This window comes from Mycteria americana, chromosome 10 (assembly GCF_035582795.1).
Source record: "Mycteria americana isolate JAX WOST 10 ecotype Jacksonville Zoo and Gardens chromosome 10, USCA_MyAme_1.0, whole genome shotgun sequence".
Taxonomy (NCBI): domain Eukaryota; kingdom Metazoa; phylum Chordata; class Aves; order Ciconiiformes; family Ciconiidae; genus Mycteria; species Mycteria americana.
The window spans coordinates 16816673-16840877 of record NC_134374.1 but is presented as its reverse complement, the minus strand read 5'-3'; the positions used below and the strand labels follow the sequence as shown (position 1 = coordinate 16840877).

At 51.0% G+C, this 24205-nt stretch overlaps 1 protein-coding gene across 2 annotated transcripts; it reads left to right on the top strand.

Moving 5' to 3' along the window:
- The first annotated feature begins 476 nt into the window (after positions 1-476).
- Positions 477-21274, top strand: FRMD7 (FERM domain containing 7). 2 transcript variants are annotated; one of them, XM_075513207.1, is made up of 13 exons: positions 477-2273; positions 8265-8491; positions 12999-13103; positions 13486-13528; positions 14911-14944; positions 15670-15767; positions 15898-16012; positions 16214-16361; positions 17508-17603; positions 17899-18062; positions 18295-18363; positions 18458-18533; positions 18721-21274. In XM_075513207.1, exons 2-13 carry the CDS (start codon positions 8435-8437, stop codon positions 19759-19761), a joined length of 2046 nt encoding a protein of 681 aa, XP_075369322.1. In that variant the 5' UTR covers positions 477-2273; positions 8265-8434; the 3' UTR covers positions 19762-21274. The 2 variants fall into 2 exon arrangements, with proteins under 2 accessions (XP_075369322.1, XP_075369321.1); XM_075513206.1 differs by having other exon boundaries at positions 14866-14944.
- Positions 21275-24205: the final 2931 nt, after the last annotated feature.

Below are 24205 nucleotides of genomic sequence, written 5' to 3'. Positions count from 1 at the left end.
CTTACTTCCTCCAAATCGTATTTCCAGTGATTAGGCTTGCGTGGGATTTGAGACTCTGAGACGCTGCTGGTTACTGGGTGACCTCAGTCGTTCTCACCTCGGAAGAAAAATGGTAATCGTAGCACTTCCCTCCTGGGCGCGTAATGTGGAAGGCTGTGGTAAAGATGGGGAGGTGCTTGTACTTACCTGGAATGAGATGCACCAGCACTGTAGAATAATTTTTAAATTTGACTTCTTACCTGTAAATAAGTGGGCTAGAACCTAAAAAAAATTTCTCAGATTTATGAAAAGCGTTAGTATCTTTCATACATTTGTGATACTGTAGTGTAACTGGTTCAGACTTAGACTTCTTATGCTTCTACTAAAAGGTATAATTGATAAATGGCTGCAACTCAGTTAACCAAACAGACAATCAGCTTTCTGGGAAATTTCTGGCTCTTCAAGTTAATTTTTTTTTCTTTTTTTCCTGCCTCTAGGCTGGCTAGTTCATCCAGTTTTATGTCCTTAGAAGATCTGCCTTGACATTAGATTTAAATTTTCTGGGGTCAGCCCAGAAAAGAGAAAATATATTTGCTGTTTGTGACATTCCTTAAGGGCTACTTGTCCTTTTGGGAACTGGCAGATAGGATGATTAATCATCACCTTGGGATTCATCCTACCACTTTAATAGACCTTAGACCCTTTTTCTTAAAAGCAAATTAATAATGATCGTGTAATCAGCAAGAGCATGGCTGCTATGGGAAAACAAGAAGAAATAAACTGAATTTTCAGCAAAGCTGATTTATGTTGGAAAAGAGAGAAAACTTCTCACAGAGCATGGCTGAAGTGCAGGAGCAAGCTGCAGTGATGTGGAGGTGGTGGAGAATTTTCAAAGATGACATTGGATAATCACTGCTGGAGGAAGGAGCGCGTGTGGCATGTATAGTTCCTGCCTCTGTACATTGGGTTGTCCTGTACGTTGATCTCCTGAAGTCCCTTGCAGCCCCATGTCTCTGTGACCGCAGCACGTTACTGATCCTGGCATTGGTTTCCATTCAGTGTTCCAGGAATTCGCACAGACTTCCCAAATGCCCTATGTCTGATCTCAGTAATGCAGATGTATTTTTTAATAGGTTAGAAGAAAGATTTTAGCTTCAGGGCCTGTCCAGTGTCAGACTGTGGTTAGGACTTCGGAGTCCAGCTGTGTTCCTTTCCTTTTAACTGTCTAAGCTGTTTCTCTATTAGCTGTCAGGACAGTATCTCAGGCCATCCAAATTGTTTCGTCTCAGGGCCAAAATTAATAATTTAGAAAGGTTTTATGAATGTACCCCTGAAACCTTGGGCCAGTCATGATGTGGAAATGTTTCCTGTTCTTTGAAACATGTCTGTCTTGTAGCTACCACCATCTGCCAGAAGGCCCTGGAAGAGGAACCATGAGAGGGGGATTACCTTTGATCACTACAAAAATACCAAGCTCCCAGCTTCAGATGGATGCTGCTCTATTGTCCTCCACTGCCTGCTCTGAAGAATGGCTTTGACACAACTTTAGCTCTGCTTCGAGCTATATTTTCGGCTGGAATTTGGCGGGCCTTGGTAGGACTGAAGTGTGATAAGGGTCTTTTGAGGAAGAATAAAAGGAAAGAAGGGAGCTGGGGAAGAGAGACTACCTGGGAGGGAAAGATGTTAACAAAACTTAGGATCAAGATCCATATGGTGAGATGGGTCTGATCTATCAGCCTGGAGGCGCCTGGAGAACACGTGCATTTCTTTGCCTAGATATAATCAAGGCTTACTCAACCAGAGCTGGTTGTCTTGAGCCAAGAGGGAAACCACATCTGTCATGAAAATAAGCAATATAGTTCCTTAGAACCTTCCTTAGAATCCTTTCCAATAGGATTCAGTCTCTTCACTCAGCACTGCAGACTCAATTTGGTAGCTTCCTCAGACGAAGCCTTTGGGAGTAGGACCCTTCGTGATGATGCTCAGCAAAAGTCTTCACCATTTTGGCCTTTAATTCCCTTCTGAAGAGTTGCTGCTGCTTCTAGTGTCCTAACTCTCTGTCGCCAGAGCTGCATGAGCAGAAGAGCAGACGCTGCCCACCTGCCATTCAGATTTCTGTCGTGTGGTACATAGGGTCTATGTCTTTTCCCTTGGGGCATAACCTAGGGAAGATCTGCACGTGACTCATGGAGAGCCTTAGGGAGGGGGTTGACTGGCTTGACTTCCTGACAGCGCTCGTGAGGACAGAGAGCCTGGGCATCCAGAGACCTCCTTGCAGGACCGCTGGATTACAGGTAAGCTTACAATACTTCTATCTTGTTGGCGTGGGGGTGTGCAAGTGGACCAGGAACAGTTCATGCCTGAAACAAACTAAGGACAGGATATGCAAGTCCTGTGCTTTGTACTGCTACACAGATGTAGTGAGATGCATCTCCCTAGCTGCGGATGACCGAATGCTGAGAGATGCCCGAGTCTTTGGAGGCATCAGCGCTCCTTTGACTCGATACAGTCAGGATACAGAAGGGAGGATTTCTTTTTCTGTATAAATTGCTTTCTCGTGTCTTCAAAGTGATCTGTTTGAATTAAACATCACTGAGTGCTTTTTATATAGCTGTGCCAACAACAGAGCGCAACTGGCATATTAAAAATGAGATAATGTTGTCTTCTGAATAATACCAGAGTCAGGCTATCATTCAGTTTCTTGTATACCTTGTGCTATCATTTGCATTTGCTTACAGCAAACTGCCTTATTCAGTGCCTGGTAATAGTTCTTATAGCATATAAAATCTGAAAAAGGAAGAAAAGTCAACAATATACGTCGATGCACGATAGAGTGTGTTATTGCTGCGCCGAGTTGCTCATCCCTGCGAACTGAATTGTCACCTGCATTTGTCGTTGGGCTCAACCACCACGAGAGGGAGCTTGGAAGCAAAGAGCTGGTTGGTCCTGGCAGTGGTCTTCAGAGTGGGGCTGTGCTCTGTCCCTGGGAATCAAACACGGTTCCGCACCGGTTGAAAACAGAAGAGAAACGGAAATAAATGTACATTTCAGGACTTTGGTAGCATGATGTGAGTATATCTTAATAGGACTTCAAAGAAGGTTTTGCACTTACGTTAATTTGTCTATTGGATGTCTGGAATAGCAATCGTATTTGGAGTCTTTCATGCATAATCAAGGTTATTTATGATTTCCTACTCATAAAAAGAGCCATTTACCTCAGCTGCTGAAACTGAAATAAAAATATAATCACAAGAATAAGATTTGATATGCTTCCTTGAGCATCAGAAACTGTTACTAAAAAAAAAAAAAAGCAGGGGGATTAGGGTGGTTGACTTTTAACTTGGCTTAGTGCTCAAACTCAGCTAAACCTATTTCTTTTTTTATTATTATTGCAACTGGGTCCAGCAGCTGAAACAGCGCCATGCTTCTCACCACGTCAGGGTCACGGTCTGCTCCCACACACGTGCCTGCAGGTTGTACTGAACTCGGGTCTACTGGTTTTGCTGGGATGCCTGCCTGCAGGACAGCTGCCTGCACAGCAACCGAGCTGCTCCCAAAACCCCTGTCCCTGTTTGTCTTGTAATCCTTACCAGCTGAACACCGATGCAAATCGCGTGTGTAGCTAGCGTGTAATCGTGTCATCACCTGCACTGGAACCAGCCAGTGGGAGACTGTCGGAGGGTGCAGTTCTTCTTTAAACTTGTCTTAATTTCCAGTCTAACACCAGGGGTGTTCACCTTCGCTTCTCCTGCCAGTGTTCATGCACGGAAGCTGCTCCCCTCCTGTTGGTCTCATCCAGTCTTGCAGACAAGTGCTGATGACAATGCTGATGAACACCAGGGTGACTGTGGAACTGCTTTCAGTAAATAATGTTTGTGATGTTGCATTGCCAGAAGTACAGCTCTCGGTGGGAATGTTAGTGAGATGAGGAGGCACCATGGCAGGATTTTCTTGGGTAGGACTGGGGCAAACTGGTGAGGAAAATGCTGCTGCATAATGTCACCTTCTGGTACCAAAACAAAGTGGTGGTCAGAGAAGCCTGATCCTGCAGTTGGAAGCTAATGGGCAAAACCCACCTAAACACAAATAAAAAATGCAATAATTGCCATTTTGCCAGCAATGACTTATGAGTAATAAGTTTCAGCACAGTGATGTCAGACTATTTAGCTGACGCTTGGCAAGCAAAATTTGATGGAAATGCAAATGTATCATTGTTTATTATATTCAGTAAATAGAACGGTTCTGGGGCAGAAGTTTTTAGAAGGGCAGGACTTGGCTAGTCAACTGTTGAGATATGCTCAAGATACAATATGACTTGTGAAGTCAGTGAAAAATGATAGTCATTGTTAAAGGTTTAAAGGCAGGACCAAGCGTGCCTGGACTGTCCCTAACAGATTTCTGTCTGTGTCATCCCTGGCTTTTCCATCCTGCTCCAGTATTTCTCCTGCCTCACAGTTTAAGGGTCTTTCCTAGGACCTAACTCAGATCTTTCCTGCAATTTCCAGCAATTTCTTTGTTTTCCCCATAGCTTGGGAGCACAACCAATCTGTCCTCCCGAATGGCCCCGCAGGTATCAGGAGACCTTTGTTATTCCCTCTTTCTTCTCTTTTTAAGCCAAACAAACTCGCTTCTTTCAGGCCTTGTTTTTTGAAAATACCTTTTTTGGGGGATATTTTATAAAAAAATTTAAAGCAACTAGTACCTAAGCCAGGACCCCAGCTGAGAGTGAAACAATTCCTTTTGGTGTGGCAGCAGGAACGTTGTAGGTACCCTATTCTGGAAAAAGATTTCCCTGTTTTGCAGTATTGGTGCCGTGCCTTGGATTTATTAACCAGCTGACGATATTCCTCTCGTGTGCCTAGTGCTGTTCAGAAGGGCTTTGGCGGTGTCTGAGCCTGCTCCCAGTGACAGCGGGCAAGCAGCCACGTTGCTCGCTGGCCCTGCCGTTGGGAGGGCTATGGCTGGGTGAGAAGTGAATGTGGATGTTCTCCCAGCAGCTCCGGCTGAGGAAGAGGAGGTCTAATGTAAGTGTCTGCAAGTCCACCTAGGTGAGTCCCTGTCTGCAGCAGCTGCCAATAGCAAATGTTTGGAGTGTGAAAAACAGGATGAGTGCTTCTCCTTCTCAGCAATGAGCTGGGTACAGGTTCTTGCCTTTTGGACTACGGTGTTTAAAATCCCCTGGCAGATCTCTATTCTGTGACTTTATCTAGCTCTAAACTAAGTTGAGGATAAGCGTGACAAAGCGCTCGGTACGGCCGCGCTGGAGCTGTGGCCGCAGTGACGCAGGGGGAGCGGTGCGCGCTCCCTTGGTGGCCAGGCACTTCTGCCCTGCCTCTGCCGGGAGCCTGCCCTCGCAGCCGCGGGTGCTCACGCATGTTATCCATCTTCTCTGCCAGAGTTTGCTCCCTCAGAGCCTGCTCCTCTCTCAGGAGTGACTTGGGGAGGGACTGCGGAGGTTTGGGGCATTTCCTTGCCCATCCCCAGGGCCCAAAATGAGCCCTTTTGGAGGAAGACTGCTGAGCTCGCTCCTTGCCCACTGCGGTGGCTCACCGTTTCGGGAGGCTCCGTGGAGCGTAACCGCAGTGACTCAGCTCTCCGTCAGACATCCTGCAGGCTGTCCCCACTTCCGGGGCCAACAGGGGAACAAACGAGCAAACCCTAAAGACCGGCGTGGAAATTCACCTTAGAAAAGTGGCAGCGGGGGTTGGAAGGAGGGAGACTTCTTGTTTCTTGCTCTGCTCGGTCCATCCTGGCAAACACCGGAGTGTTTGAGAGGCTGAAGAAGACCCTGATTCAAGGCAATACCATCCAGCCTAATATGGGGTCGGATGCACTCAGTGGTCTGAAGTCCTCCCTGGGAGAGCTGGTGCAATGCGGGATGGTGGTAGCGGGGTCCAGAATATTAAAAATCAAGGGCCGAGCTGTCTGGGCAAACAGCCCTGAAGCAGTACTCACTCCGACATGCTGCTGCTCAGCCTCTGCTGTGCGCCGGTGCTGCTGCTCGGGGTCCCCTCCCTGCCTGTCGGTACAGATGCCCTCACTCTTCACCTTCTCTGCGCTTTCCCGCACCGTTTGCACATTATTCCCTGCCCCTGTGGATAAGGAGGACGTACGTGCCTGGCTGGAGGTCAGCACTGACTCAGGCCAGGAGCCCGGATTGCTCCTCCTGGGCCGCTGGTGCTCCCCATGCGTCCTGCTCTGGCCAGCCCCAAAGTCACCTCCAGAAGAAGGAAAGAGATGGGTGGGGGTAAAATGGGTCTCTTGTCTGCTGAGGTGGCGGATCTCCTCTGCTCTTAGCAATGATCCCCACGTCCCAGGCCACATCTCTTCTGGCCGTCCCTTACTGTCCTACTCCAAAAAAAGTCCTCATTTACCTTGTTTGTCTCTGCTGGCTCCACACTATCTGCATGAATGCCTCTATAGGGTGGCTAGAGGCCCTGATAAACCCAACACAGTCCCCTTCCTTCATACCATGGTAGTGAAAACAACCCTTTTCTTCCACCCACAAAACGGCTGGCCCGTGCTTGGCTTCTAATAGCATTCATGGAGCCCAGGGTCAGTGCCCCCAGCATGCCCAGAAAGCCTGTAGCAGGGAGGTTTGGCTTCTTCTGGGGTTTAGGGTCTCCTCCATCGCACCCCTGTGCATCCTTCCTGCTGGTCCAGTGCTCCTGCAGTGCTCCCAGTGCGGCCGTGGCAGAGCTGTGCCTGCAACGTGTGAGTGCTCACAGGAGTGCTGCTCTTCTCCTCGATGCCCGTCAAAATCTGATGGCACGAATATTTAAAACTGCAGAGAGAAAGTGCACTCAGCCCCCCCCGATGGTTTGTAGGTGACACCGCCCTTCTCCTGTGACACAAAAAGCTCAGACCCCGGGCCAGGGGCAGCACTGGAAATTTGGTCCTCGGATGCAGTGCCTGCACGCTCGTACAGCCAGCCCCTCCCGGCCACTGGCAGAAGATGACCTCAGCTGTTTTGGGGAGCAGATTCACACAGAAAAGGAGATTTGCTTTAACTTTCATGCTTCTTTTTTGTTCCGGTCAGTAGAAGACTAATAAGCTTTTCTATAGCTAAAAAGCTCTACGTTTGTCCTCTCTGCAGTCCAGATGGCAAGCTAAGTGTGTACCCTGACAGGCTCTGTCCTGACATCCCCAGGAATATTTGGGAAGCATAAAAGGGACCACAGCAAATGGCTTGGAGTGACTTACAGTGGATGTTTCATTGGAAACCGGGAAGGAAGCAACAAGCAAAATCTCCGCAGCGCTTAATGTGGCTTTTTCAGTTTGCTGGGATGCGTTTCCATCGCTCTGGGTCCCACAGGATCATGCATGGTTGTGGCTTTTTCCAGCAGCAGCAGCAATAACGATCCCCTATGACAGTCCAGCGCCTGCCTTTTGGCACTACTCAGTGCATTTATTTCTGCAAGCAGGGGCTCCTGCCCAAACACTGCCTTCGTCCAAATGCTCAGTGAGGGGGGCTCTGCCAGGGAGAGTGGCCGGAGAGGTCAGGCAGTTCATCTCGGCCCCACAGTAGCTGGGGCAGAGAAACAGCACGAATGCAAGCCCGAGGCACCCACCACGCTGCGGGGAGGCTGCACCCAGCAGCCTGGGCTGAGCCCCAGGGGGGTTTCGAGGGTGGGCAGCTGGCTCTGGCACACGGAAGATGAGCTAGTGTGCGGGGATGTGGGCTTTTCAGGTGTGAAACGGGAACCAAGTTGCCTCAAAGGCTTGTGAGACTTCACTAAGCTGCCAAACCAGGGTGTGAGCCGGGAATTAGCAACAGGTCCTCCTCTGCCTCCCTGGGAAGGACTCCCACCTTGTTTCATGTTCAGTTGGAAACATTTCCCAGTCTCCGGCGAAGTACATCAGCCCATTGGCCAGGTCTGCACACATCTGCTCAGCAGATAGGACCTTACCTGTCCACCTCATGGAGCAAGCGTGAGACTCGCCGCACTGGCCGAGCACACGGCTGCTGGCCAGCCGCTCTTTTAGTACACCTTAACCAGACCAGAGAAAAGGCGACGCTCGGTGACTTCGGCAGGAGGGCCGCTCAGCTCTTCTTCCCTGACCCCACGGTACGAAGCGTGGGCTCACTTTGCCCTCGCATTGCTCACCACCAGCTGTAAAAGCTCAGTGTTTATCTCAGCCCCGTTAGTGCCACTCTTGCAGAGCTGCTGCACAGCCTTTCCCCTATTATTAATAATTCACAGGGGGAAAATATCCTTTAACGCAGTGATGATATTTAAACCGGGGGAGGTATCCTTTTTTTTTTTTTTTTAACTTGGTTTTAGGCATTCAGTTCCTTTGCTCCAGCCTCCGCTCCACATCTGTGGCTGCAGCCTTCTCCATCCAGCTGAGAGGGAAATTATGTGTGCAAGAGGAGTCAGAGCTCCCTTCCTGGCAGACCGCTCACATCGCTAGGACCCCCGCACCCGCCGCACGCTCAGCCACATGCTCGAGGATGCTGCACCTGAAAGTCCAGTTTCTGGATGACTCCCAGAAGATCTTTGTAGTTGATGTAAGTGGGTATTGTATTCTTATTGGTTTTTTTGTGCTAGTTAATGAAGTTGTTGCTGCTCTGGAGGATTGCATGGTCTCTGATAGCTTCTGGTTTTCAGCTTTAAAACAACAACAACAACAAAAAAAAAGCAAACCAACCCCCCCCCCCCCCCCAAAAAGGTTGTAGTGCTGATTGCTAAGGGTCTTTCAGCACCAACACACTCCTGCTCTTCCCTTTTATTGGCATTATTTATAAAGAAGGAGGAATGGCTTTTATTTATCCGGTGTCATCTTTTGGAAATCAGGTAATATGAAGTGATGTTCTTGACAAGTATTGAGTTCTTCTCTCATTTGTCTGGCTGCCAGTATAAGCATTCAACAAGAAAGAAAAATCTGGGAACAGAATAAAAATAGCATATTTAACCAGATCACCCCTGGTGAGAAACATCTGCATGCGCCTCTTCCTGGGCATTCAGTTGAAAAAGAAAACTGTGTGGTTTTGTGAATAGCTGAGGAAAAAAACCTCACTGCGTCTTATTTTCTGCATGACAGTGTCCCACAACAGACTGTCATTAATAATTCACATTTAATAAATGCTAGCTCTGAAATAGGTTTTTAAAGTTAAGTATTAATATCTATGGTGTTAGATTTATATATATATATGTAAATAGGTAACTGAAACTAGATAGATCTTGACTATGTGTTAGAAACACACCTTTTTACAAGTGTGATTGAGCATTTACTGTTGGTTAGGATTTGATAATCACAGTAGGTAATTGAATTAGCTAATTCAAGTAGGTCTGTTCCAGCACTTTTACCTGCATCTCCTATGGGACCAGAGTGTCTAGTATAAAATTGGTTTTTTTCAAGTTCTATGACTTTTCTTAGGCTGTCCTGTCTTCTGGTTTTATAGCATAGCCTGAGAACTGCTCAATCATCTCGGACGCACTGCTCCATTTCTTTGCAATAGCATTTTGCACAAAAGAGGATTGTAAAGCAATTCCGTCCCTTGGCACGGTATGAAAGTTGTTTGATTTAGTTTAATTAATGTATCCTAGACCTGGAATCAGCTCAAAAATGAGACTAGTCATTTTAAAATGCCTTTTATTTTCATATTGATTAGATCAGGGCATAGCAAGAGACAATTTAAAACATTCTGGTGGTACAGTGTTGCTGCATTTTTTTCCATCTCTGCTTTCTTATTTGCCCAAAACACTTACAGCACTATAGCTCTGCATGAGATGTTATTACAGCAAATATCTTCCATTAGAGGAACTCCTGGTCATTTCCTTTTTTAGCATGGAACAGTATTGGAAACCCCTTTTAGGCATTTCATGCATTTGATGCTGTATGGGTACGATAAATGAGTAGTTGAATTAGTGACTTCTCCATTATAAAAGGACTGCTTTGGGCTAAGTTTTGAGCAGATATTTCAAGCAACTCTTCCTAAACCTCTCCTGACTTCGGAAAGCTCTTTTGAATGTGCGGTACTTCAGTATAATGGGAGAGAAAAGGACAAAAGAGAGAAAACACGGCAGGCCTGATTCCCCCTCTGCCTTGTGCTCAGCATGTGAGTCTATACCTGCCTCACGTGGGTATCACAGCTGCCGGCACGTGCAGCGACGTCTCATTTTGAGTCCAGCTTTACACGGGAGTGAGTTCCTCTCCCGGTGCTGGGTGCTGGCCTGGGAAGGCTTCTGCCTCCATCCGCATCCTCGCCAACAGCTGGGACGTGGCACCCTCTCCACCGCCGCTGAGCTCACGGGATTTCCTTTGGTTGGGCACTGGAGGTGGTTCCTGGGATGGCACCGACAAGCCAGGTCTGAGCCCCCAGGGTGGGGGAAAGCAGGGGGTCTGGCACATCTCCAAATGTCCCTTGTTGTGCCCACCCTGCTGAGCACCCCAGGGCTGAGCCATGGCGCAGACGAGATCTTGCTGGGATGCTGCCAGCCATGCCAGCGAGCCCTGCGCCTTGCACTGGGAGGGCACCGGGATCCTCTGCCCCAGCGCCCGGGCGCAGGGACAGTCACAGGTCAGCCTTTAATGGGTTTCCTGCACTGAGAGGAGATATTGCAAAGCTGCGTCCCTTCTTCCTCCCCCCCGGATACCTAGAGCTGTGACCTGGCATGTGCTCTTGCCTGTAAAGTCAATCCTCTTCTCTCTGGGAAGGGTTTAAACAAAGCAGCCCTGAGCCTGGGCAGCCTCGGGAGCCCTCCCAGAGCATCACAGAAAGGGCGAACCACTTTGCAGCCTGGGCAGGCAAAGCCTGGGCATCTCTGCTAGTGGAATTTGCTACAGGGCAAGATTCACTGGGAAGGAAAAAAAAGAAAAAAAATGCAAACCAAACAAGCCCAGAAGAACTAATTGCTGAGGCTGAGTGAAGGACAGTCTCCCATGGTCTCGTGTCCCTTATGATGAGTAAAGGTAGGAATTCATTGACAGGAGGTGTGCAGAGCTGGCTGCATGCGAGCTGGACCAGTGAGGGCACAGAGGGTGTCAAGGCTGGTGGCTTTGTGCATGGCATTGCATATGCCAGCTGTGGCCACGCAGAAGATGCTGACCAGGGGACATCTCCCAGGGTGGTGGGGAAAGATCACACCAAATCCCCCGAGCTGCCCCTCCCCACTAAACCACAGACCCGGGTGCAGCAGCCCGTGCTACGGGGCACGCTGCAGAAATGTGGCTTTGCCAATGGAGCGCAAGTGCTGCCAGGGTGTCCTTTAGGGGACGGGTGTGCGTGTCCCCGTGTGCCACACGTTGCTGTCTTCCTCTGGATGTGCCTTTTGCTTTCTTACCCGGCTTACAGTCCTAGCTACTTCCACCGTGGAGAGGAGGGGTGAGCGCAGCCTCTCCTTTCCACCGTCTTCTACACCGGGGTTTCTGCCTGTGGGTGCTAACCTGGCCCTGCAATGTGCCTGGCCCTGCAAAGGCACATTTAGGGTCAGACGTGGGGTGCTCGGCCCCACGTGTCACACTCCTGCCTCACACTGCCCTCCTCCAGCAGAGCCCCCTGCTCTTGCCTGATGCTGTCCCGAGCACAACCGTACCCTGGAGCTTGCAGCAGTGCAGTCGGGGCCTCGGTACCCCACAAATCCAGGATGGGGCACCTGGAAGCACCATTCTGCAAGAGGAAAGCCTCTGCTTTTAAACCATCCTCTGCATCACAGCGCTGCGTCAGAGCAGGTTTTCCTGGGGATGGAGCTGCTCGTCTCCACTGCCCTGGGCAGTGCTGGGCTTGGAGGAGAGCGGGTCGCTCCCAACAGACGTGTGGTGGGTAATAACCTGGTAAGAAATGCTTGTCTTTCCTGGCTGCCTGACAAAGGCCAAGGCCTTTCATGCTAGAATATTCTAGCTTGGAAATAAACATTTATAATTGTTTTAATTACCCTTGTGATCTAGTAATTTCGAGGAGAAGCGGGAGTGCTGCAGAGCGAATGCTGTTATTACGCTATCACTTTCCAGCAGCCTTTCAGCACGGAGCCAGCAATTTCATCCCAGGAGAAGCCGTGAAAGGTGGTTATTAGTGTGCATCACCGCCGGCAGCCGGGGTCCCTCCCATCCCCCCGGGAGCCGGCGCTGGCACCGGGAGCTGCAGCCTGCCTTCACCTCCATCACCCGAAATGCCGTAATTTAGCAGCTGTCTAACTCGGCCTCTCTGCTCCGGCTTGCTTTTGCACTAACCCACACTCATTTTTGGTCTGTTTTTTCACAAGTTGATAAAGGAGTAGCAGGGCTTTTGCTGGGGTGGGCCACTGCCAGGTTCACGTCTGGTGCTTTCTGGAGCATTTTGCAAAGTCATGGGCCTCCCGGGTTGTTCCCCAGCTGTGTCACACGGCACAGCAACAAGTCGAGCAAAACACCCTCCAAGTGTTTCTGTTTACTGGGAATAACTACAGCCTGGCCTCCCTTATCAGCATGTAGTGCCACTTAATTAATATTGCTAAAGTGCACGGATGACCCAGGGCCCAAGGCGCAGGATCTCCGCAGGGTCCTGTTGCTGTTAATTACCATTAACCATAATAGCAGCTCATCCCCAGCAATCCGGTCGCTGGCTGTCGGGGCACCCAGGCTTGCTACGCAGGTTTGAGGCGTGCTCCCATTTGCTCTTAGTCGAGCACGTTTGCCAAGGCCGTCCCTGGTTCAGGTGGATGCTCATCCCAGGGATCGCTCACTGGTTTGCCAGAGCTGCCTGGACAGTGACGGTTGCAAAAGGTGAGCTGAAAGCAAGATTTCTTTCCTCTTCCTTCCCTTTCTGTTTTACATTCCTTAATAAAGTGATGAGAAGGAATCTGATTTCCAAGAGCAGAGGTAAGGGGCATGCAGCATGCAGTTGTCCTGTCCCACACACTGAAGCCAACAGCATTTATCGAGTAAGGTTTTGCTGCAGCACGATCAGGAAAAATCTCACCGGTCCTCTCGAGGTGAAGGCAGGGAGCTAAAACTTCTCCCCCATCTCACCAAAATCCCATCACCATTGCTGTCATCATTGCCTAACCTGCTGCTCCTGTGGTGTGTTTGTTTGCTAGCAAAAATCCTGCGGAAAAGGGCTGTTCAACCTCACCTGCAGCCACCTCAACCTTGTGGAGAAGGAGTACTTTGGGCTGGAGTTTCGCAGCCAGGCTGGGAACCACGTGAGTGCAGCTCGTGGCACGGGGCCCTGGTGCTGCACCGTGCCACATCCTCACAGCAACCGCCCGCATGGCTGGGGGCTTGCTGGCACCTCCCTGAAATACCAGATGGAAAATTTCAATGGAAAGTTTTGCCACGATGCCAAAAACACCTTGAAAATGGGAGTTACGGGGGAAGCCACAAGCTGTTTGGCAAAGCCCTGGTGATAGCCACGGCCCATGGGGTTTATCCATAGCCATCCACGCGGGGCTGCCCAGCGGGACAGCTTGCCGCAGCAGCCGAGCTGGCCAACATTTTTGTATTGCATTCTAGCATGATGCTGCCGCTTTTGTTCCCTGTCTCTTGTGCTGTTTATTCACCCAGTTCTTCATTGCCTTATTCCAGGTCTGGTTGGAACCACTAAAACCCATAACAAAGCAAGTCAAAAGTAAGTATTTCAAGAATAAAATTCTTCTAAATCACTGCCAGTAGCAGACTAGCGCAGACACATTCATGCAGTGTTATTGCTTGGGGACAGGGCTTGTTTCCAGCATTTACCTGAGCTCATTTTATAAGCGTGAGGCTGGGCAGGATTGTTAGCAAAGACACCACAGTCTGTATAAAGTCCTGTAGAAATACCGCTGCCTTCGCAATCTGGTATTTTAGGCTTGAGCTGTTAATAACCTGACAGCTTGGCGGAGGGGCAGGGGCGGCTGCGTGCGTGCGTGTGCGCGTTGCTGTGCTGGCAGAGCGGCAGGCATCGCTCCTTGCATGCCCTCCTTTCCCCTTTGCAGCTCTTAGCAGCCCCGATGACTGCGTGGCACGAGCCCTGCGTAAAGCAGGGTTAGCCGCGTGCCTCGCAGGCTCTGCTCTCCTCCCCAGCCCCCAGCCCCCCCGTGCCGCTGCACAGAGATGCTGCGGAGCCTGACCTGAATTCAGGCTCGGCATCCCCTGCCATAGCCACAACCAATGTTAACACAGTGCCCCTTTCGGCCTATGCCTGCTTCCACCCCCACAATGAACCAAATTATTTTTTCCCCAAATATGTGATGTGATATGGAGGTGGTCAAGAGCATGAAGCCACGACCCCAGTATTTGCCACAGGGCTGCTGTACGGCGTTTGCATGAGTTTCCCTGTAAGAGGAAAGACTGATAAAGAGCCTCCCCTTTCTGGGTGCACCAGAAGTGGCATTACTTCAAGCACCAATTTCTTTTTCAGTGTCCCTTCGGGCCTGCTCTTGCAGGACCCTGTCCCTCCAGGAGCCCCTGAGCTGTCCCACCGTGTTCTGGGACAGTCGGTGCCTACAAAATTGCTTCCCTGCCTCCATGCTCTTTGCCTTGGGCTTGGCTGCTTGCTCTCACTCATCCCACAAAAAAGCTTTGCCCAAACATCATCCTATGGAGCTGTTGCATCCCAAGCAGTTGGAGAGCTGGATTTAATGTGCAGCCCCACTGATGGCCACACTCCAGATAAGCACCCATGGCACCACTCCACGGAAACCCCTCTCCTGGCAGGGTTCTTTGCAATTTAAAGAGTTGCAGGGGCATTTTCTCTTTAGCATTATTTGGGCGCCCAACTCCCTGTTCGCTTCCATTGGTAATGCTGGGGGTCTGGGCAGGCTGGCCGTGGGGGGCAGGCTGGAGTCCCCGATGCTCAGGGCTCCAGCCCTGATTTGTAAGGGCCCAGAGTAATTTACTCTGTAAGGAGACAGCATGTGTGAAGACAGTTGTAAATGTTCTCAATAGACACGTAAAAGAAAACTTATGAAGATGTTGTGTTTTAAGATCCTAAGGAGGTTCTTTTCAAATTTATGGTGAAATTTTTCCCAGTGGACCCCGGCCATCTGAGAGAAGAGCTGACCAGGTACAGTACTTGTTCTATTGCTTTCTTACCGCACAGTCCTATATTTTTGCAATTGCGAAGCATGTGTTTAATTCCTTATCTTCATCCACCCAAACCTGTCTGTGAGCAGTGGTTATCCTAAGTATTGAAAGAGTTCTGTACTTTACAAAACAAAAACCCAAGAGAGTATCTTTTCTTGAGCCTCTGTTTTGAACAAAATCCACTTGAAGGATCAGCCGTCTTAAGAGGGTGCAATTTGTTTACTGCCAAACGCTTTAGCAGTTGGGCACCGAGTCTGACTTTGCTCAGTCTAGCTCCTGCCTCAAGCCGTGTTCTGAAAGAAGAACTTTAATTTTATTTTTAAAAATGACATTGTTAGCTCTTATGCTTTAGAGAAAGCATTGCAAACAGGAATTAAGAATAAAACTAAGACAGTGCTTCTGCAGAACATTAGCCCCGAGAGATGCAAATGCCCTCCAAAGCATAAAGGAGCGTTAACTCTGAAACCCGCTAATGGGCATTGCAACGGCAGGGGCATACTGGTCACGGTGGTGCCCAGCTGCAGCCTTCTGCGGGGCTGCGTGCTGCTCCCGTGACCCCGCAGACCTGCAGCCCTTGGGCTGAAACATGGGCGAGCGCAGGGGCAGACGGCCCCCCCGCAGCAGAGCCCCCGGGGCTCAGCCCAGCGCCAGGCGCTCGGCTGAGCCCGGCCCCGCCTCAGGGCATGCTCCTGTCCCCCTCCACAGGTACCTCTTCACCCTCCAGATCAAGAAGGACCTGGCACTGGGGCGGCTGCCCTGCAGCGACAAGAGTGCAGCGCTGCTTGTCTCCCACCTGCTGCAGTGTAAGGGCAGGCGAGTGCCCGCAGGGACGGTGCCCCTTCCCATCGGGGCTTTGCTTTTGCTCTGTAGCCAGGACTTCCCCCTGCGGTGACCCCTCGCAGCCTAACCCCATTCTCCCCGTGTCCCCCGCAGCCGAGCTGGGCGACTTCCACGAGGAGACGGACCAGCAGCACCTGGCGACCCACAGGTACCTGCCCAACCAGGAGTACCTGGACAACAAGATCATGCACTACCACCGCAGACACGGGTAAGGGCTGCTCCACACCACGGCTGCCCACCCAAAGCACCCAGCGGGTGCCTGCCGACAGGGCCGTTCCCATCAGCAGGCAGGGCCGGCAGTGGGGTGGCTGCGATGCCAGTACGCGCACAGCCAAAATGGCATTTTTTCAGCCCGTTTCAGTGGCTGCCTTCTCACTCTTGTTGCTCCCCGGCCTGTTTGTGTCTCCAGCGGGAAGACGCCGGCCGAGTCGGACGTTCAGCTGCTGGATGTGGCCAGGAAGCTGGAGATGTACGGGATTCGCCCGCACCCCGCCAGCGATGGCGAGGGGACGCAGATCAACCTGGCTGTGACGCACATGGGGGTCCTGGTCCTGCGGGTGAGCCCGGGGCTCGGGGCGAGCTGCCAGCACCCGGGTGGGGTGGCCTTTCCCCAAGGACATCACCTCCGGTCGGGGGGGACCCTTCTCCCCATTGCATGCTCCAAACCCTCCCAAATCCTGCAAGAGGGAGCATGCCCTGGCAGACATTGGGCATGGAGGTGATCTCTGGCCCCCACCGTTCCCACCAGTGCCGGCTGCTCGCCACCGTGCCTGCCCCGGCTCTGTTGGCCCTTGTCACAGCAAGCGCGGCCATGTAAGCACCACAGGTTACACGGCTGCGTCATGTGTTCACCGTATAATCTTCCAGCGAAAATAGCCACCTCACGTCTGTGCAATTACATAACGCTGTAATCACGGCGTAGCTGCAGAATAAATACAGCCTTCCTCGCAGCTCGCGTGAAGCAGCGCTTGCATCCCACACCGGCTAATTTCAACCTGGGAACATCTTGCCAGAGCAGGGGAAAAAAAAAAATCCTAGCTGTGGGTCTGCTCTTCATAATTAGCACTGCCAGACCCAGTTATTTATTCAGAACCATAAACACCCCTCACGCATGATTAGACCATCTGTGACCCCATTAAAATCTGGGCTCTCCCAGAAAGCTGAGAGGGTCTTGGTGCTACAGCATGGAGTAACAGAATTCTACCTGGTCCTGCTGCGACACCAGTGCTGCGTGGCTGCATCTAAATTGATGCATAACGATAATGAGAGGTAAGGTACACGTGCAGACTAAGCTGGGTCTAAAGGCATAGGAGTGAGCTGAGCTCTGCTACGCTTCCCAGCAAAGGAGAGGAGGGTCTTATTTATTTGGGGGGGGGGGGCTGATATTGCATTAACTTACCTGACTCGTGAGCTGGGTGGGATGCTCTGCCTTCACCTCTGTGAGGTTTGTCTTGGGATCCTGGAGTTTCACAAGCAGCTTCAGTGGGCAGTTAAGCCCTGAGTCTCAATTCCCATTCATGGGACCAACTGATGGAGAGGAGGGTCAACCACCAAATGCTGTCACCCCTTCCTCAGATCCCAGCAGCAGCGAGAGCTGCGTCAGGGTCTCGTGCAGTGTCCTGCAAGCTCAGGACTTGGCCCATCATACTTTTGCAATTCTGACTTGCCCTGTCCTGCTTTAACTGCTCTGTCTGTCCTTGCAGGGCAATACAAAGATCAACACGTTCAACTGGTCCAAAATTCGCAAACTGAGTTTCAAGAGGAAGCATTTTCTCATCAAGCTCCATGCAAACATCTCTGTAAGTACTGTGCTGCAGGCAGCTGCCAGGCTCAGGAGCAGGCAGCTGTGGACCAAGGGTCAGGCACGCAAAGTCCCTGATTTTGAATAAAATCTGTTTCTGCTGCTCATGGGTGATTCTCCTCCCCTCCATCACCCCTGAGCACGGCATGTGCCACCCCCGTGTCCCCAGCGGGGTGACACTGCGCTGCCCGGAGCTGCCAGCAGCCCAGGTCCTTTGGGGGGGGTCAGGAGGGCAAACGGCAGAGCCTGGCCCTGTGCCCCTGATGCCAGCTCGCTTGTCTCCGGCCACGCAGGCACTGTGCAAGGACACACTGGAGTTCACCATGGCGAGCCGGGATGCCTGCAAGGCTTTCTGGAAGACGTGTGTGGAGTACCATGCCTTCTTCAGGCTGTCTGAAGAGCCCAAGTCAAAGCCCAAAGCCCTTCTGTGCAGCAAGGGCTCCAGTTTCCGCTACAGGTAAAGTCCCAGGGTAAAACGAAACCGCTGGGGTCAGGAAGGGCGTGGGGACGGCTCGGAGCCTCCCCGTTATGCTGGCCCTGGCTGGATGCGAGGGGATGATGCCCGACAGCTGCTTTTCTTGGAGAGACTGCTGCCTCAGTCCTGCTGCATCCCCTCGCCTCCCCGGGATGCGGGGATGCCCAGGGCCAGGGCTGATGGTGCTGCTCACGCCTTCCCCCCTTTGCTGCAGTGGGAGGACGCAGAGGCAGCTGCTGGAGCACGGGAGGAAGGCGAAGATGAAGAGCCTGCCCTTTGAGAGGTACTGGGGGGCATGGAGGGGTGCAGTGCCTGGGGGGGGGGAGGGCGACGGGACCCTCCTGGCCATGCACCCACCCATGCTCTTGGCCTTGCAGGAAGCACTACACGTCCCACTACAATGAGAGGCAGTGCCGCTCCTCTCCGGACCTCCTGACGGACGTCTCCAAGCAGGTATGTCCCTGTGGCGTCACTGGTAGGTAGTGCCGTGCCCAGGGGGTCTTGGCATTGCAGCCCCAGCTGTTGGAGCTCAGCTGGAGGCCAAGGCAGACCCTCAGCTCTGGGGCTCACCGACAGCCCCACTCTGCCCACCTGCCCAGCTGGGGGTCTGGGCACCCACCCACCCTCTGCCCCTGCTCAGGTGGAGGAGCTGCGCCTGGCCTACGGCGGCCGGGGCTCCTACCACGCCAACGGGGTGCACGCCTCCGAGCCCATGCTGGACAGCCGTCGCCGGAGCTCCGCCGTGGAGGTGACGTTTGCCGCTGAGCTGGAGCGCTCCAAGCCCGAAGCGACCCCCGCCTTCTTGCCCCACTCCAAAAGCTCATCTGCCTTCCCCCTGCTGTACGCTGAGCTGGAGCTGGAGCGGGCGTGGGAGCCTGCTGACCTCTTCGGCGCCAGGAACCCCTTGACGTCCTTTCGTCCCCACCACCAGTTTGCCGGGAATAGTAAAAGCACCTCGGTGGGCAACATGCGGGAGGTGAGCACCCGGCCGCTGGTGTACATGGATGTGCCGTGCCCCCTGCCCATGGCCGCCCCGGCCCCGCAGGTCCTCTTCTACCTGGACAGGCCCCCACAGCCCCCATGCCATGCACCAGCGCCTGGCGAGGACACAGCAGGACCAGTCGGTGGATGCAGCCCCATGGCAGCAAAACCCCCCAGGCGGAGCCCGAGCGGGACTCAGGCTGGGGAGTTTCATCACGAGGCTGCCTGCACGGCAGCGGATGCAAGCCTGGCCCCGGCAGGGGAGAGCAGGTTGCTGGCTCGCTCCTTCGATTATGGCCTTCAGGAGCAGCCTCCCAAGCGGTCTTGGAGCCAATCAGACATGAAAACTATTCGCTTCCCCTACAGCTCTGAATTCAGGCCCCTGGGGCCATGCCCCGTGCTGAGCAGCCGGAAAGTGGGCGTTTTTCGGCATGTGCCGGCCCAGCAAGGGCTAGTGCCGGGGCTGCGGCGCTCCACCGAGCGCTACGTGGGCAGCAGCACCGAGTCCAGTGACTCTGACTCCGACCTCCTGGCCACCGACTACTGCTCCCTGTACGGCCGGGTGCTGCGGTCACCCATGGCCCGAGTGCGGCTGTCCTCTGGCAGCCTCCAGCTGGATGAAGAGGATGAGGAGGTGTCCTTTGCCACCAGCACTGCTGAAGAGAGGACTTCCAGGGGGGCCTCCAGGTATTTCACCTAGGTGCCTGACTGGCTGGAGCAAGCAGAGCTGGCCAGCACTGACCCAGGGGCACAGAAAAGTGCCACTCTTGCTTGCAGGGCTGCTTACTGCTTGTGAAACATTGATGGGCTTGTGTTGTGTGAGTGCTCTTAGCTATAGAGGATGTGTTCACGGACAACAGGGTTCAGAAGAAGTACCCATCCCCTGCACCATGCTTGGACGCTGGAGTGTCTCTGCCACCACACGTGGGGTCCTGCTCCAGGCAGAGGGGCCAGGGCTCTCCTAAAGCCCTGCAAAGACCTTGCGTCCTCCCCAACCAGGTGGCTGCTGTCCATGCTTGGAGCTCAGCCACTGGAGTCTTCATCAGAGGGAGGGAGAAAATGACAAGAGACACCTCACGGAAGAGGTTAAACATCTGTTTGTCACAGCTGCAGGGAAGCACACTGATGGAAAGGGTGTTTGAAGCCCATTTGGAGAGGAGCAGGATGGCCAGAGGAGGCTGCTCCAGGAGCTGTCGCCCCATGGACACAGCCAATGCCCCAGCATGGAGCCTGTCTCCTCCATCCCGCCTCTGCTCCCTCCAGCGCTGCAGGGAGCGCCTGGCCCTCGAGGACAGAGCTGCACGTGTGGGGTGCTCCTTGCGATGCTTGGAGGCACAGGGGAAGCAAACAGCTCTGTCTTCTCCCCAGCCAGTTCACAGCACTATCCTTCCCCAAGAAATACCCCATTGGTGCTGGTAAATCATTTAGCAGCATCCAACAGCATGCTCTGGGAAGTGGGTTAATGAATGGTATCGTACAGCTCTGCTTTTCTTAGGTCCATTAGCTGTCATTTTCTGGCAGCAGCTCCACAGTCCCAGCACCTCAGTGCCCTGTTTCAATCTGGGAGAGCGAGGCATGTTGGGGGTCCTTTGCTCCCCCAAATCAGGCCTCAGTTAAGCAGCAAGATGAAAAAGATCTCAGGAGGGGGTAGGAAAGAAACAGGCAGCTGGTGCTCACCCTTGGCATTAGGAAGTCTGCTGTAACCATGGTGCTTCGAAACTTTCCTGTTTGCTACATGAGTGCAGTGTTATTTTTACCAGGGCTGTTTCCAGCTATAAAGGAGCAGGAGATGGGACTGCTCACCAGCAGGAGGGGGATTCCCAATTTATCCATTGCTCCCTTAAAGGGAAAAGGTATAAAGATACTTCTTGGAAGTACTTTTATTACAAAAACTTATTACTACCCTAAACCTACCTGAAATCTACTCAGAAAACTGGAGAACGATGGCACCTCTGTAAGATTTTAGGGGAGGATCTTGTTACTTTTCTTTAAGAACCCTGTAAGACTCTGTAGGATGTGACTGTAAGGAGAGAGACAGTCCAGTAAATCCACAGTTGAGAAACTACTGCGACCTGCTACAATGGATTTCAGAAATAAAGAAGCTGGGGCAAAGACAGAAAATAGGTTAAAATGTAAAAAGAACTGGGCTTATGGATACTGCTCACCCTGTGCATCGCTGTCCTTTGTTTTAGAAGCTGGACAATAAAAATCAGTTGTTCACACCAGAGTTTTGGGTTCCTCCTTCTGCACCCCCAGCCCTGCAGGCACCCCCAGCCCACCTTCCCCTCTGTCTCCCGTCTCCCAGGCAGCCCTCATCGCTCCACCAAGTTGCCAGGCTGGCTCCCTCTGTGCCTTCACTGTCTCAGCGACTGGGGAGACTTGCTGAGATCCCTGAATGCTGCTGAAAACAACCACATTCTTGGTTGGTTGCCCAAAGAAATGTGCTAGATCAACAACAGAGCACACTGTAAGGTTTGCTTTTGCTCCTGGTTACCCTTGTGCTGTGAACTGCAGGGACCTCACATGCTGCTCTGGCACATGTTCTATTAAAAAAGGGATAATCTTTCTGGTTATAGAGAGTTGTTTCTTCCCTTTCCCAAAGGTCTGCACCTTGGAAAGAGCACGAACAGCATTTAAGTATGGCAGCCTACATGCAGGATTAGGTAGAGGGGGAAAAAAAGCAGCAGTGTTTCAACACAGACTGCACACACAGCCCTCACAGAATGTCCTTTAAAGTTAGGTTATACCTTAAGCACACAGGCAAACCTGCCATCACTGTTAGCTCCTGAAAGCATGTGGAGACAAAGATAAAGGCTGGCCAGGTCAGCTTTACGTTGAGCATGCCCCAGAACAGACACACAGTTCCACCAAGAGGGATCAATGTACAGTCACACTGCCCAGATCTCCAGGAGCTGCCAGCTCTGGCATTCAGGAGTATGGTGGGAAAACAGCATTGAGAGGGAGAAACAAGGACTTGGGAACTATTTTTGGATTTTTCCATTGACTCAAGAGCACTGTGGCACAGCATGTGCACTGTGCCTTAGCACATCCTACATGGTGGTCAACAATAGCAGAGGAACAAAGCAGCTCGTAAGTGACAGAAATTAACATCTTCAAGCTAAATTCATTGCGTAAACTAGCTTCCTTGGGACTGACTAAAATAAAGGAACAATCCCTGTAAGCTGTGGCTCACATGTCAAGGAACAATTGAAATAACCCTTGAGTAAGCCCTTCCCCCCAGTCCCTGCTCAGCCCTATTCACCCAAAAGAGGTAAGAACATCTACTTAACTGATTGTGTCTCACTAGGGAAGAAAACAAGGATGGAGAGAGGACATGGAATGATTTGGTCTGCTGACAGTGAAAGACAGACAGCAGTACCTGGGAAATGTAATTTTTTATAGCCCTTACCCAAGCAATGATTATTAAAGGGGGAGGAGGCACAGCAGCATTACAGTGTCAAAACATTAAGCTACTCAATGCATTCAGACTGAAGTAACTAGGGTTCATACAAAATATATCACTTACAGATAAAGCTAATCTCGAAATTCAGATGCACAGTGTCCAGCAACTTTTTAGGCATAGGTATGTATGTTAGGATATAAAAAGAAGCAAGATGTACACAGTATACAAGGAACTTCAGTCTGGAGAAGCACTAAGACAGGTTTCAGTGTATTTACCTCATCTCTGTATTAGGTGTTACTTCATTTGTTGGAAAAATGTGAAATAAGGCAAGCCAACATACATACCACTAAAACTTTGCAAAGAGGAAAATAATTTTATTCCAGTGTTAAGTCATAAAACAGTGTGATAAAAATCAGACCTTTAACATTTGCTAAACTTTGTGCAAACACATTAAGAACCTATGTACTTTCCTATTCAGCTATAGACATTCAATTGAATGCAAGAACAGGTGTTTACGATACTACATGCTTACTGCACAGAAGCATACTAGAGGAGTCAGAGACCAAGGGTTTTAAGAATGGTTACATTGATAAAGGACTCATCTACCCAAGAACAAATACATTTCTCTATTCTGCGATTCAGACTACTTCAATATCAATTCTTCTCAGTCTACAGTGGGAAGCCTAGCAAACCAAACAAGCAAGAAGACGGTTCCTGCAAGAATATTTTGATATATCTTTCCATTAGCTATCTGCCAGCAACAGAATACTGCTGATTAAGTTACACAGTTCATCAATAACTAACACATGGTGGGGAAAAAGACAACTGTTCTCTGTAAACCAGTAATACAAACATCCATTCTTTAGAGTTATAGTCTTATGATGCACAGAGACTTTAGGCGCAGCAATGCCATATGCAGTACAATTAAAAAAAACCCTTCTTGAATGGACTTGAAGAGAACGAGGCTGTATTGTACACACGTGGATGAGTTTTTCCCCACACTGTCCTATGAGGTAGGTATACATCCCACCCATTTCACAGGAAAAGAAGAGGCACCATAGTTAAGCAACTTGTTACAGTCATATCACAAATAGGACAGGTTCCAATTTCCCAAATAATCCCTACCTACCCAGAATCATTTATAGAGTTGCATAGATTAAAGACCCTGTGTCAACAGGGTAGAGCCACCAGTTACAAAATTCGGGAGGAATTCCCATCACCTCTCCCATCGGTCTCCCACATAAAAAGAACACCTTAAGGGAAGTGACATGGAAGTAAAAACATGTTTTTAATTCTGAGAAATTTGTATGGAGCTCTTTAAAAGGAGACTTGGGTCCAGGCTGCTGAAGTGAAAGCCGAGGTAACTGTGGCACAGGCCTTTTTGTACCTTCACTCCACAATGCCAAGTTCACAACGAAGTCAGAGCGTTCTGACATCTCTACCATGTTGTCACGGGCCGTGCACATTCGTTTGAGCACACAGATCCTGAAGACTCCTCTTTAGGAACGGAATCAAACTGAACCCTGGGGCTGCTCCATCTGTCTATAGCATTCCCTGTGGCGTAGCAGCTGGTAGATGTCCTCCAGACAAGAACAGAATGGGGAGACCCAAACCTTTTCAAAGCAACCACGCAACTCTGTGCAAGGAACACCTTTCTTGAACACAAGTTTGCAAGAGGTATATCCACACCTCTGCACATCTACTAAATCCAGAATAAAATGCACAACAGAACAAGCTCATG

Bases quoted from the DNA above. Each gene is read 5' to 3' on its own strand.
- FRMD7 (XM_075513206.1), top strand. From the start codon at position 8,435: ATGCTGCACCTGAAAGTCCAGTTTCTGGATGACTCCCAGAAGATCTTT. The intron at 17,604-17,898 runs GTAAGTACTGTG...CCGGCCACGCAG, and splicing joins AGCTCCATGCAAACATCTCT to GCACTGTGCAAGGACACACT. The intron at 18,364-18,457 runs GTACTGGGGGGC...TTGGCCTTGCAG, and splicing joins AAGAGCCTGCCCTTTGAGAG to GAAGCACTACACGTCCCACT.